A 12,308-nucleotide genomic window follows, 5' to 3' on the forward strand; every position below is an offset into this window, starting at 1 on the left:
AAATTTAAATCTGTAAAAAATAAGTAAAATAAACTTTTAATCCAACTTTTATGATATTCAAAAAAAACTTGTTGTTAAAGCTTTCACAAGTATGTATTCAGGGTGAAGATTGCGGACAAAGAGTGAAAATGTTACATGTCGACAAAGAGTTAAGTTAAAGTGAAAATTAATTAGAAAAGATTAAAAAAAAAAACGTCGATTAAAAATGATAGTAGCACAATAAATTCCAAGTTCATATTCCATTTTGAATCTAACGGAAATGCTACACTGAAAGAAAGGATTGGTTGCTGCAACAATTTAGATAGTAAAATATAGCATAGCATTTTTAATCAGTTGCGTTAGCCTAAATCCGCAATGTCAGTATATGATTTCGATAGGCTAACGCAACTAAAAATTTGCTGCTACAACCAAAAACTGGTTGCAATAACCAATCTTTTCTTTCGGTGTAACTTTAAATCTAAAAGTTATAAAAAGAATCAAGAAGTCGATATATACTTTGTATATTTGGTGTTCGCATGAAGGGAAATTTTCCGGATGGCGGACAAATAACGTGTTGGGCTACACTCTACGCCGGGTATAACTTTTTCGCCTCGGTGCGCTAACAATGCGCACGTGATTCCATCGGGATAACAATACGACCTCGCGGCGTTCCTTCCTGGTCGGCTTACGGGAAATTGTAGATGAGGCACGATTACGTATTCCGATCGTACGCGATATCAGTCCGCCTCACTTCTCACTCGTGATGGAGTGTTTTCTACCCTCGACCCTTACTCTCTCTTCCGTTTCTTTCCCGTCTATCTACCAAATACTTTACCGAATTCTATCCTAGGCGAGTTCTTTCCTTACCAGGGCTATCTCGATAAATCGTAGTGCCTGGTGCAAAGTTAAAACGCTCTCACAGTCCTATTTCTATTACATATATAAAATAAATTGTACGTTATTCTATTATATGTACATACAAAATTGATTTTACGTTAGATTTCGATATTACATTCTAATTATAATGAATACTATACATTTTTTTACAAACCCTCAATTAGACTACAACAATCGTACAAAATTATTTTTTTAATTTTATCAAATGATTGGGTGTAAATTAATAAAATCAGACGTTTAATAAAAAATGAAGACAAAAGATTGAAAATGAATAATGATCAACTATCACAACTACACCTAAGTTCTAAAGTATCCTATTTGAAGTAATGCAATTGAATTTCCGTCTTACGGCGATTGATAGAGGAAGGTTCAAAGTTTTTTTTACCTACAATTTAAAATCTCATGGTATCAATTGGATTATATAATTATATATATCCAAAAAATTTCGCTTCAGATCCAAATGATAAATGTTACTGTAGGATTGAGGGTTAAGATAATAACTTGTTGAAATAGCTATAATTAAGATTTTTAATTAAAAGTGAGAAACAAACTTCCAAAAATTCTAATTACGTCGCAGCCGCCATCTTCATCGTCTCTTTCCTCCACGATCAAAGTCACGATCGCAATGCGCTGAAAACCGCCACGTATGGCACGTGAAATCTACTCGGACGGATAACGAATTCCGAAATCGGCAGCCGGTGAAAATTCGGCAGCCTGCGAAATTAACAGCCGCGCCAGGTCACGCCGATAATTGCGGGCTCCGTTTTAAGCCGGGAGCCATAATAACCAAACGGAGCCCTTTAACAGTTCGCGCACATGTTTCATTCGTTTGTTCACTCGCAAGGGAAACAACGCACCGGTCCGCAATGTGATATTTGTCTTCCGGGAGAAAAATATTCCATATAGTTTACTGCGAATTTCAAAGTAAACCAATTCGTGTAGCCGCGTTTTTATCTCGATATAGCTTGACACGATTCATATACGACCATCAGATAAAAAAATACGCCGCAATCCGTGTGTTTCGTTTTCGCAATAGGCATCATGTATCTTATTATTATGTCATGCAACTGTAGTTGCATCAGAAGCATCGCTCGAAACTAACTGCTTTTTGTAATCGCATAAAATCTGTAGTCACTTAAACAGTTTATTCGATTTACTTGTGAAAGGTAGGAGGAAAAGCTACTATTTGCTACCATATCGTCTTTGATTGCGGAGACGAGTGGCTATCCAATAAGAAAAGAATAGTTTCGTGCAATCGAGACGTCACGACGTCCTTCACAATTTATTTGCACTAACCGTATCTTTATCTTACCTACGATCATCCTCTAATTACAACCAATCGTTGTCGATAAAACGTTAGAAATATTGAAAGCGAACAATCGATCCCAACGGCGATCCCCCCGTTCTATTCTCGATTCCCGATATTCGCCAGTGTTTATTTTACGAATGGGTAGGGCGGTTCTTTTGTTGGTGGAGAAGGTCAACGGGGAGGGTTTGAATTATACCGGGCCGGTAGTGACGTCGGCGAAGATAATCACATGCCTCGCAACGGTCAGTTCATCATCGCGATAGAACACAGTCTAACTGATATATCGTGGAACCTCCGCATGAACCTAAGAGCGGAAAACGCAATGTACGAGTCAGGGTGGGAAAAGGAGAGGAAGGGTGAAAGAGAGAAGGGCGACACGAGGAGGGTCGACCTTTTCCAACCCTACCGAGCTCAACGTCTCCGCAGAACGTAGGAACTCTATTAGCAGTGGAAAAATGAAGTAAGAGACACGACAGAGCGGCAGAGAATATAGACGTCCACTCAAACGTAGTTCCGTCGAGCTCGTTACCGCATACATATTACCATACTTTTAAATTTAATTGCACAAAACGGAGATTGCTCGGAACTAAAAAAATATTTCGACATCCATTCTCACATTATTTCTGATGACCTAATAAATCTGCGATGACCTATTAAATAAGAAATTCGATTGTATTAATTAAAAATATTACGAATATTATTATTTTACAAAATCAGTAATAATAACGATAGTGGTACGTATTTAAGTTTCTCTCCTTTTTATCTATAACTGTAATTTGTTATACAAAGCAGCCAACCTAATGGGTGATTTTTGATATAAATCGTTTGCCGTTTGTCGTTAAAATCATCCTATTACGTCGTATTTTATGCTACATTTTAACTTAAAAATATCTCAGAGCGTTATTTTTCACACTTTAATCTGATTTTCTCAAAAATATGATGTAACAGGTCAATTTTATTAGCAAATTTGCTTTCAACGACTATCTATAGAATTAGAAAAAAACGAAAAGGCTATAAGAATTATCTTGTTCAGTTTGTGAACTGAAAAAAAATTTTCAATTTATCAAATTACTATTGTTTACAGTGTAAACAAGGATAATTAATGTAATAAAGTTCATGTGTATGTAACTATACAAATATCCAGATATAACATCACGAGAAATACGAGGGATAATTTTTTGTTTACATCGAGCTTGTATATAAAAGTGCTATTGTAATCGATAATATTGATGAGAATATATTTATAATAGAATATTCTGCGTTTATGGTTTCAGGTGCCTTGCAGATCACCGAATCCGACGTAAGCGATCAAGGAAAATACGAATGCGTTGCTAACAATTCCGTAGGCACAGAGTACTCCAAGTCAACTACGTTATACGTAAAAGGTAATTTAACATATTTACGAATGCTTGCATGCAAATATTGTAATGCAGATTAAATTAATAATGCAGTTAATTTTCAAGCGCATTTCGTAATTATAATTAATATATAACATTTTATTGTCTTTGCTAGAGAAATCGTTCTTTAGCGGTATTCTTACGGTAGTAGCTCGTAAGATATAATATTATGGATAAGAAAAAGAAAAATATATATTCTAATGAAAATCAGCGGATTTGAAACCGTAAAAAGAGACGTTGTCGTTGTCCAAATAATGAACGTAGCTCGTCGTACAGTCACGCCAATGCCGTAAACGTAGACGTTTTCCTGTTTGTAATTAAAATTAATGCAAGGCAATTAGAACGTAATTAAACTAAACGGGCGGCACAAAGGGCTCGCGCGACTCACGTAACGTGTGTTACGCGCCGAGACTTTCCCTTGCTTGCGTTCTTGCCGCGATCTCGAATCCCGATGGTTACGCGTTTTTGTTTAATCACCGCTATTTACAAAATCTGCACAACGGCTTTGCAAAATAATCGTTCAGAGTTTTGTGCTTCGCGAATTTTCGCTGTGTACAGTGTTAATTTTCCATCGTAAAACGTGCGCACGTAATTATTCCCTAATTGGATGCGCCGTTACGCCTATTTGCATTTCGATTTAATATGTTACTACGTAAATAAATAAATAATCACACGCTCTTCATTAACGTAATGTAACTTATTTGCTGCCAACGATTGTGCGTATAATCTAAAGACATATCCTTCAAAAGTGATTCAAAATTGATTAAGCATTTAGAAGTTTTCATGAACTACTTGAAAATTTTAATGAGCAAATAGAAATATTGGCACTTGCACTTTGTTTTAGTATAATTCTTGTGTCAATGAAACTACAATAATTTTTAAAATCGAAAAATCGAAAGACATTCGATTAAATAAAATTTAGTCTCTAATCTAGACTAAAGAATAGAGTATTTATCCTGACGATTGTACTGTGCTTCAGTACGTCGTGTTTCACCAAGCTTCTCGATTCCTCCACCGACGGTGAGCGAGGTGATGTTAGGCGGTTCGCTGAATCTCACCTGTGTCGCCGTGGGTGCCCCCATGCCCTACGTCAAATGGAGAAAGGACCCAGCAACCGATTTGACGCCGGAAGACAATCTGCCAGTTGGCAAAAATGTCCTGATGCTCACTGACATTAAAGAGTCCGCCAATTACACGTGCACGGCCGCCAGCGATCTCGGTGTAATTGACGCAACCACAATGGTGAAAGTTCAATGTTCGTATCGAGTTTTTTTACTCTAGGATATTTACAATTGGTTGTTATATTTAAGATTTGTCTTAAATACAGTCTTAAATATAGTCTTAATATGTCATAAGCCAGTCACAGGATTGTATTAATATCTTAAGACGATCTGAAAATAAGAACGGAGCATGTACTTTTCTTGAAATTACTTCTTAGAATTAGATAGATAAATCTTTTATTAATCGCCTTTTTCAGCTCATGGATTAAGTGATGAAAAGCGATTAATCAGTTGCATTCACTAAGATAAAATAATCGAGCAGCTAATTTAAATTTTGAATACGATAGTAACAACCTTATAAGCCGAAAAGCAATTTTCCTCTAAGGACTATTTGGAAAAGGATTTTTATAAATATTTTTACTGTTCACACATCATGGTTAATAAATGTAGCGTTTATATTTTTTCTAAGAGTTCCCAAATGTTGCGACGTTTGACGACACTGACTTCGGATGCTTGAATAAACGATATTTTATTCTACGATAAGTGTAACTTAGACGCGACATTTATAAATAGTAGAGAGATATAAAGCTGTAATAATCTCACTCTCCCGCAGCTCTTCCCGGTCCACCGGAGAACGTTCAAGTGTCCGACATCACTGCGACGTCGGTGAAGCTGAGTTGGTCCTACAAAGGACCGGATGAGCTGCAGTATTACGTAATTCAGCATAAACCGAAGCATGTGAATCAGGCATATGCCGAGATATCTGGTATCACGACGATGTACTACCATGTTAGGAGTCTCAGCCCTTATACGGAGTACGAGCTTTACGTTATAGCCGTGAACAGCATCGGGCGTGGTCCCCCAAGTGCCCCGGTGATAGTCACCACTGGTGAAACAAGTCAGTACTACAGCATTTACTATCGTAATATTCTCTAACCGTTTTTATGCTCCTACCATGACTAGAAACGATTATTTTCCTTCTGTAATATATGGTTTGCGCTCATGATTGCCCCCTCTCCAGTTTTAGGCTGGAGACTATGACTTTTTGAACTAATCTTTGGCTCTTCGAAAATGGAAAAAATTTTCAACTTATCGTTCACAATTTTAATGACCTCTTTTTTTAAGTGTCGATTTCGCTCCTAGATTTCTCTCTCTTTTAAAACTCTCCGAAATTAGGTCTGATAACTTTTTTATGATAATTGATCTTTGACAAAATTGTACGATCTTCAGAGTATGAAAATGGAGCACTAATTCAAAGGTGGCAACCATGAATCACGTTTCTAATCTTGTAAGATTTATTAAAAAATCAAAAATTTTCAGACAAATCGCTGTTTATATTGTGTATCAATAACAGTAAATCAGTAAGCTAACATTTGTAAATATATTATTATATAGGATTGTTTATAGTAGATTAAAAAAAGATTTTTTTCCAATTCGCCGCTTTCATGCCAAATTAACAAATGAAGGAAAATATCGTTTCTAGAGAAATGCTTCTTATTTTATCAACTTTTTTTTCTCGTAATTTGGAATTAATTATTTAATCAAGTTTCACAAAAAAAAAGTAACAGCCTCTATTAAATCAATCATCTTTAATGTACACGTAAATTAGATTGGGCGTCTGTATCATCGACAGCTACGACAAATTAAACCCACTCATAAATCAACTCACATTTCATTTCTGCGCTTCGCAATGAACATAACGTGCGTCTCGCAGTAAAGTCCGCCGGTTAAAAAACGCGAATGCACTTCGAACCCGACGAAGTCCTTTTTTTCGCGTATCCATATTCGCGAGGATCGAAGACAGGTGAAGGAACGGCACTACTTCGACATGAGCGTGAATTTTTTGCACGTAGATAGAATTTTTGTACACACCATCGAGAAAGAGGAGCGAATTTTTACGCACATTTTTTGAGGGAAATTCTGTATTTTTTCCATGCTGTCCGCCGCGGACACACGATTTGATCCATGTAAGTGACAAGAAAATTTTTTTCACCTATCACCCTCTTCCCCAACTGCTCTTTGTTGCACCAATGTATTAGTGTTTTTGCGGGGCCGTTCCACAGCGTTTCGCCGCGCTTCGACGTCTCTCTCTCATGGCATTTGTGTATTTTTACTATATCCCCAACCCTCTACATCCTCCAGTCTCTCACTGCCTCTTTCATCGTTTTCACATTCTCTCTCTCTCTCTCTCTCTCTCTCTCTCTCTCTCTCTCTCTCTCTTTCTCTCTTCTGTCTCTTTCTCTGTCTCAGATACACGTCTCCGTCTCCTTTTTCTTTTTTTTTGCAAAAGAGGGGAGGAACGCGAGAAACGAGTACGCGGGGAAGACAGCACGCGAAATTGCACCTTTCCTAACAGAATAGTATAGCACACTTCTCACCTCGTGAAAATACGAAGGGGACACGTACTGCTCTCGCAGTTCGTATTTTCACTTCGCATTTACTACCCATTTATGGCCGGTATTCATAGTCAGGTCTTACATTTAAGTCTTAGTATAGTCTTAAGTACAGTCTTAAGATGTCATAAACCAATCACAGAGCTGTATTAACGTCTTAAGACATTACTTAAGGCGATCTTGAAATAAGAATCGATTATGAATATCAGCCCATATGTCGAGAATTGATAATAATCGTTTGACTTTTTTTAATAGCGGAATCAACAAATGGAGGTGCCAGTAAGTCAAATCATATACTAAGAGTGCCGTAGTGGTACACGATTTCTTTACTTATTCCTATGTAGTTTTTGATTTTGGTTTCCTCTCGTTTCGTTACTTTGCACACACACGACTGTTACTTTCGTTGACACATATGACGCGTATACTATATCACTTTTACATCGTTATGTGCATACCTGTGTCTGGGAAAAGACGATTATGCTGAAGCAAAAATTTAGTTAAATACAGATCTGGAAACAATTTCGTTGGAATCAGAATAATTACCTATGTAAGAACCCTCAAACTGATCTATTCTGATTGCTCGAATGTCGAAACTTTTTGCAGCATTGCTCATCATGCTTGAGATTCCTACGTAATTATTTTGATGGTCCAACAAGATTATTTTCAGATCTGTATATAGCTGAATTTTTAGGTATTTCAGCAAAATCGTTCTTTCCGTGTACCTTTGTACTTAATTGCGTCCAGTGTGAATTTTGACAAACGTATCTATCGTATTTATCACTGTAGTGTCGTAGTGACGAAAAATAGAATTTCATCCTTCTTTTCTCTATATTTACATCGCACTTGGCTTCTTACAGTTCGTTTTTCGAAGGGTCTTTATTTTTAGAGGATTTCTTATCGTGTGACTAACTGACGTGTACTGCCCTTCCACGGCTTCGTGTGTATTTTGGTTGCTTTTCGTCTGGTCTCCCTAATAACGCTAAAAAGCAGTTAATCTCTTTTTTAGAACCCGGTACAGCGCCGCGGAAAGTTCAGGTACGGCCGTTGAGCTCCAGCACGATGGTCATACAGTGGGATGAACCGGAAACCCCGAACGGTCAAGTGACGGTCGGTGTCTTTTCCGAAATTACCTTTCAACTTTTCCAGTTTTTGCGATGTAAATATAGATTATCGCTAACGAGCGCGCGATATGCCTCTCCACAGGGATACAAAGTGTATTACACAACGGATTCGAATCAACCCATGGCGTCGTGGCAGTATCAGATGGTGGATAACAGCCAGTTGACAACCATCTCGGAGCTGACGCCGCATACGATTTATACCATAAGAGTTCAAGCGCTCACGAGCGTCGGTCCTGGACCTCTTAGTCTGCCGGTGCAAATCAAAACACAGCAAGGGGTACCGAGTCAACCCGAAATGCTAACGGCGGTCGACATCGGGGAGACCAAAGTAACGCTCCAATGGAGCAAGCCCGCTCATAGCGCTGAGAATATTCTCAGCTATGAGCTGTATTGGAATGACACTTACGCAAAGGTAGATAGTTGTGCATTTTTAATAAAGGTAGACAATTACACGTATTTTAAATGAAGGTCTTCGCACTAATTATATGGGAAATTAAGTTGTGGTGAAACACAAGTTAGTTTTATATGCAGTTTATAATGCGATGAACAAACTGACATAGACACAAGGCAATAGTGGATATTTTTTATGCTATGACATATCAAAAGTGCTCTCTTTTGAAAACAAACTCTCTTTCTTATCTTTGACGCACCGCTTGAAAGCTATCCATTATTAAACCTTTTATAAGATTTTTGTTCACCATATTACAAGTTATATCATCTGTGAAAACTAACTCACTTCTCCGGCACCCAATTTTCCGTGTAATTAGTAAATTACCCCGCATTAAAATTACGCATTATATGGAAAATTGAATTCCAGTGAAATAAATTAGATAATAGCGGTGAAATAAATTAGTTTTCACATACGATTTTATATCTTATAATGTGATAAACGAAAGATGTCATGGACAAAAGGCTTAATAATAGAAAGTTTTTTAATTGTGTATCAAAAGTGCTCGGTAAATACAAGTTTTTATTTAATCAGAATTCAATTTTCCATGTATAATAATTAATGCCGATTCCTTTCCTCTTTTTATCGATAAAGTGCGTCGCTCGTCCTATTTTTCGATTACGTGCCACGCATCGTGTGCCCCTTAATCCTAATAATATTCTTCATCTTCTCCTAATACCATGTTAATTGGACAGTGATATTAAAGAGGATAAATGAATTTTTCGGAATAGAATAGACTGAAATTCGGAAGATAAAAAGATTGTAAATTTTCCAAAAGAGCGGTTTTAAAAGAGCGACGATCAATCTACCCCATCTAACGCATTCGACATATCTGATTCGAATCAGGAGAGGCATCATCGCAGGATACCGGTCACCGAGAACTATACTTTAACCGGCCTGTATCCGAACACCTTGTACTACGTCTGGCTGGCTGCGAGGAGTCAAAGGGGAGAGGGTGCCACGACGATACCGTATCCGGTTCGCACCAAACAGTACGGTAAGCAGAACGCGCACTAATGCATACGAAATCGAATGAGTTCATGCAGCGAGGAGTGCCAGACGCATGCTGATACGCGATTGTGTCACGAGGCCACAAGGCGGTCGACCATCCGATATTCCATACATCACGTAGCGATGTCGGGTAGGACGCACCTGAGTCTTTTGGATCCTCGGATGCATGATCGTGCATCCGCGATGGCACAGCAGGTAGGAGGTGCTGTAGCGCTAGACGCTCCTGCAAGTAGCGTAAGCTGTCGACGCACAACACCTTGGAAAGAGCCTTTGAAAAAAAGAAAGCGGAGACCTTTCGTCTTCGAGAACGCGTTTGAATATAATGAAAGTAAAAAGGAAAAGAGAGCGTAATAAAAAGAAAGGGAAAGACAGAAAAATAGAGAATAACGTTGAAACAAGTGAAGTGTGGGAGAGTGAGAATGACTGCATGCGTTGCAAATAAGAAAGCCGTTTTTGGATGCCACTTTATATATATATCTATATATATACGTACATATCATACATATAAATTGCACTAAGCACTGCATTGATATATGTGTGCATTTTGGGCACCTCTTTTCATTCTCAATAACATGATTGATTTATCGTCCGTTCAGTTTTTCGTTGTCTCGTTCCCTTGCAATTATATAAACGTGCAACTCGTTAACTCTGCGGATCATACGTCCGAGTTAACACGAGCCGCTCCGGGAGAACTGTCTCTAATCACGTCTTTTTTCGACTGTTCAAGGATTGATTCATGACTTTTTTACCTTGAATATTTTACACCTCTCTGAACCTTGGCCAAACATACCGTTTTGTTGAGACATCCCTCGGCAGTCACCGTCGACTGTGCGTTCGTCTCGGCATTGAGAAAATGTCAAATCGAGAAATACGAGAACTCGTTCGCTCGTCGCGTGGCGTATTAATCGATCTATTATCCGCACATATATGAAAATGTCTAATGTCAGACATCTGTGTCTATTACAATTTTCGGTTAAAACAACAAGTATCTAAACTTATGAAATCTTATAAGATTACTAATTAGAAAAATTAGTTAATTTTTTATTGATATTTTATGATCTATAATTATTCGTAACAGTACAGAGTAACAGCTACGCTCCACGACGATAATTAATGAATTTCGATGAACGCAACTTTTCGCATTTTTCACCTTTGACCTCAAGCTAGAGACCAGTACGCTCGACCGGCAATTACCGATTATGATCCCCAATTTTGTTTTTTTTTCCCTTCCTATAACTGAGTGTTATACAGTCCCCGGGGCTCCGCCTCGCAATGTAACCGGCAAGGCGATCAGCCCGACTTCTATATTGGTATCGTGGGAACCGCCGGCCGCTGAACGCTCCAACGGGAGGATCACCTACTACAGGCTGCAAGTCGTCGAGAGCGGTCGCTCTGACTCCGAGGCGAGGAATATCAAACTGAATGACACGCGTTTCGTGTTGGACGAGCTCAAAAAGTGGACCGAGTATCGGATCTGGGTACTGGCCGGGACCAGAGTAGGTGACGGACCTCCGAGTTATCCTATCTCGGTCAGAACTCACGAGGACGGTATGTATCACAGACACTGACTGAAAGTCTTTCTGTTTATCTCAGGCACGCGAGGAGTAACGTGTAAAATCCGTGGTGACACACTGCGCGAGAGGGTGAACACTGTGTTCTTCAACAGCTATCGCAATATACTAATTGACAGAAAAATAAAAAGAGAGAGAGAGAGAGAGAGAGAGAGAAAAATAACGATACGATCTCGATGTGTCTATGTTATAGAGAACAAACATGTAAATGATCGTAATCGCGACAGAAACCTCAACGCCGCGGTCGCTACGAATTTCACACGCTAAGCTTCGCGAGGAAGGAATACTATATTGGGATGAAGTAATTAACGCGCCTCATCCGAGAGCCAAAAATATAAAAGCCCGCCAAAAGTCAGTCCGGTTATTATTCTCGCGCGGTTCCAGTGCGGGTTGCGACGACACGCCGCGTATTATTCTTGATCCGGTGAATGCATTACGTAATATAATATACATTACTGTATACTTTCGATTTCAGATTACGCTAACGTCACTTCGTCACCTGTCTCTCTTCCCGAACTCTCAAATAACCAGATACTCTCTCTCTCCTTCATCACGATTTTCTGTTCTGTGTCCTCTATGTCGTATATCTTTTCTCTCCAGTGATTCTACACTCATGTTATATTACATTATCTTTACGTTATTACATTCTATTAAATTACATTACATACAATATATTATAAACTCTGTATTATATTATATATATATGAGCTTTCCTCTTCTCTCACGCCGTTCTTGTGTTACAGTTATAGTTTCGAGAAACGAACTATCGAATCGCCCATCGTGACGAGAGAGGAAAAGAGGACAGACACGGCCCTTTTTTCCGGTCGGGTTACCTTTTTTTTTTGCGCGAACAAAAGTTTTGAACGCGCACGACTTTTTGTATTTTTCGTGCCTCTCCGATCACGCTACTCCGATCGCTTTCCTGTCGTTCTTTTCGTAACCTCCTTCACTCTTCCGATTTT

General features: G+C 38.6%; 1 protein-coding gene across 8 annotated transcripts in view; it reads left to right on the forward strand.

Moving 5' to 3' along the window:
* Positions 1 to 12,308, forward strand: part of LOC108751742 (tyrosine-protein phosphatase Lar) — a 324,192-nt gene that overhangs the window by 294,010 nt on the left and 17,874 nt on the right. For 2 of the 8 annotated variants that reach the window (XM_018492123.1, XM_018492124.1), the window contains exons 7-14: positions 3,460 to 3,570; positions 4,562 to 4,837; positions 5,416 to 5,700; positions 7,451 to 7,474; positions 8,202 to 8,302; positions 8,399 to 8,728; positions 9,611 to 9,761; positions 11,027 to 11,323. In XM_018492123.1, the coding sequence (XP_018347625.1) occupies positions 3,460 to 3,570; positions 4,562 to 4,837; positions 5,416 to 5,700; positions 7,451 to 7,474; positions 8,202 to 8,302; positions 8,399 to 8,728; positions 9,611 to 9,761; positions 11,027 to 11,323 (1,575 nt within the window). Of the gene's footprint in view, positions 1 to 3,459; positions 3,571 to 4,561; positions 4,838 to 5,415; positions 5,701 to 6,692; positions 6,770 to 7,450; positions 7,475 to 8,201; positions 8,303 to 8,398; positions 8,729 to 9,610; positions 9,762 to 11,026; positions 11,324 to 12,308 lie in introns of those variants that run through there. The other 6 variants (XM_018492128.1, XM_018492129.1, XM_018492125.1 and 3 more) reach the window with 5 other exon arrangements.

This window comes from Trachymyrmex septentrionalis, unplaced genomic scaffold, assembly GCF_001594115.1.
Source record: "Trachymyrmex septentrionalis isolate Tsep2-gDNA-1 unplaced genomic scaffold, Tsep1.0 scaffold51, whole genome shotgun sequence".
NCBI classification, from domain to species: Eukaryota; Metazoa; Arthropoda; class Insecta; order Hymenoptera; family Formicidae; genus Trachymyrmex; species Trachymyrmex septentrionalis.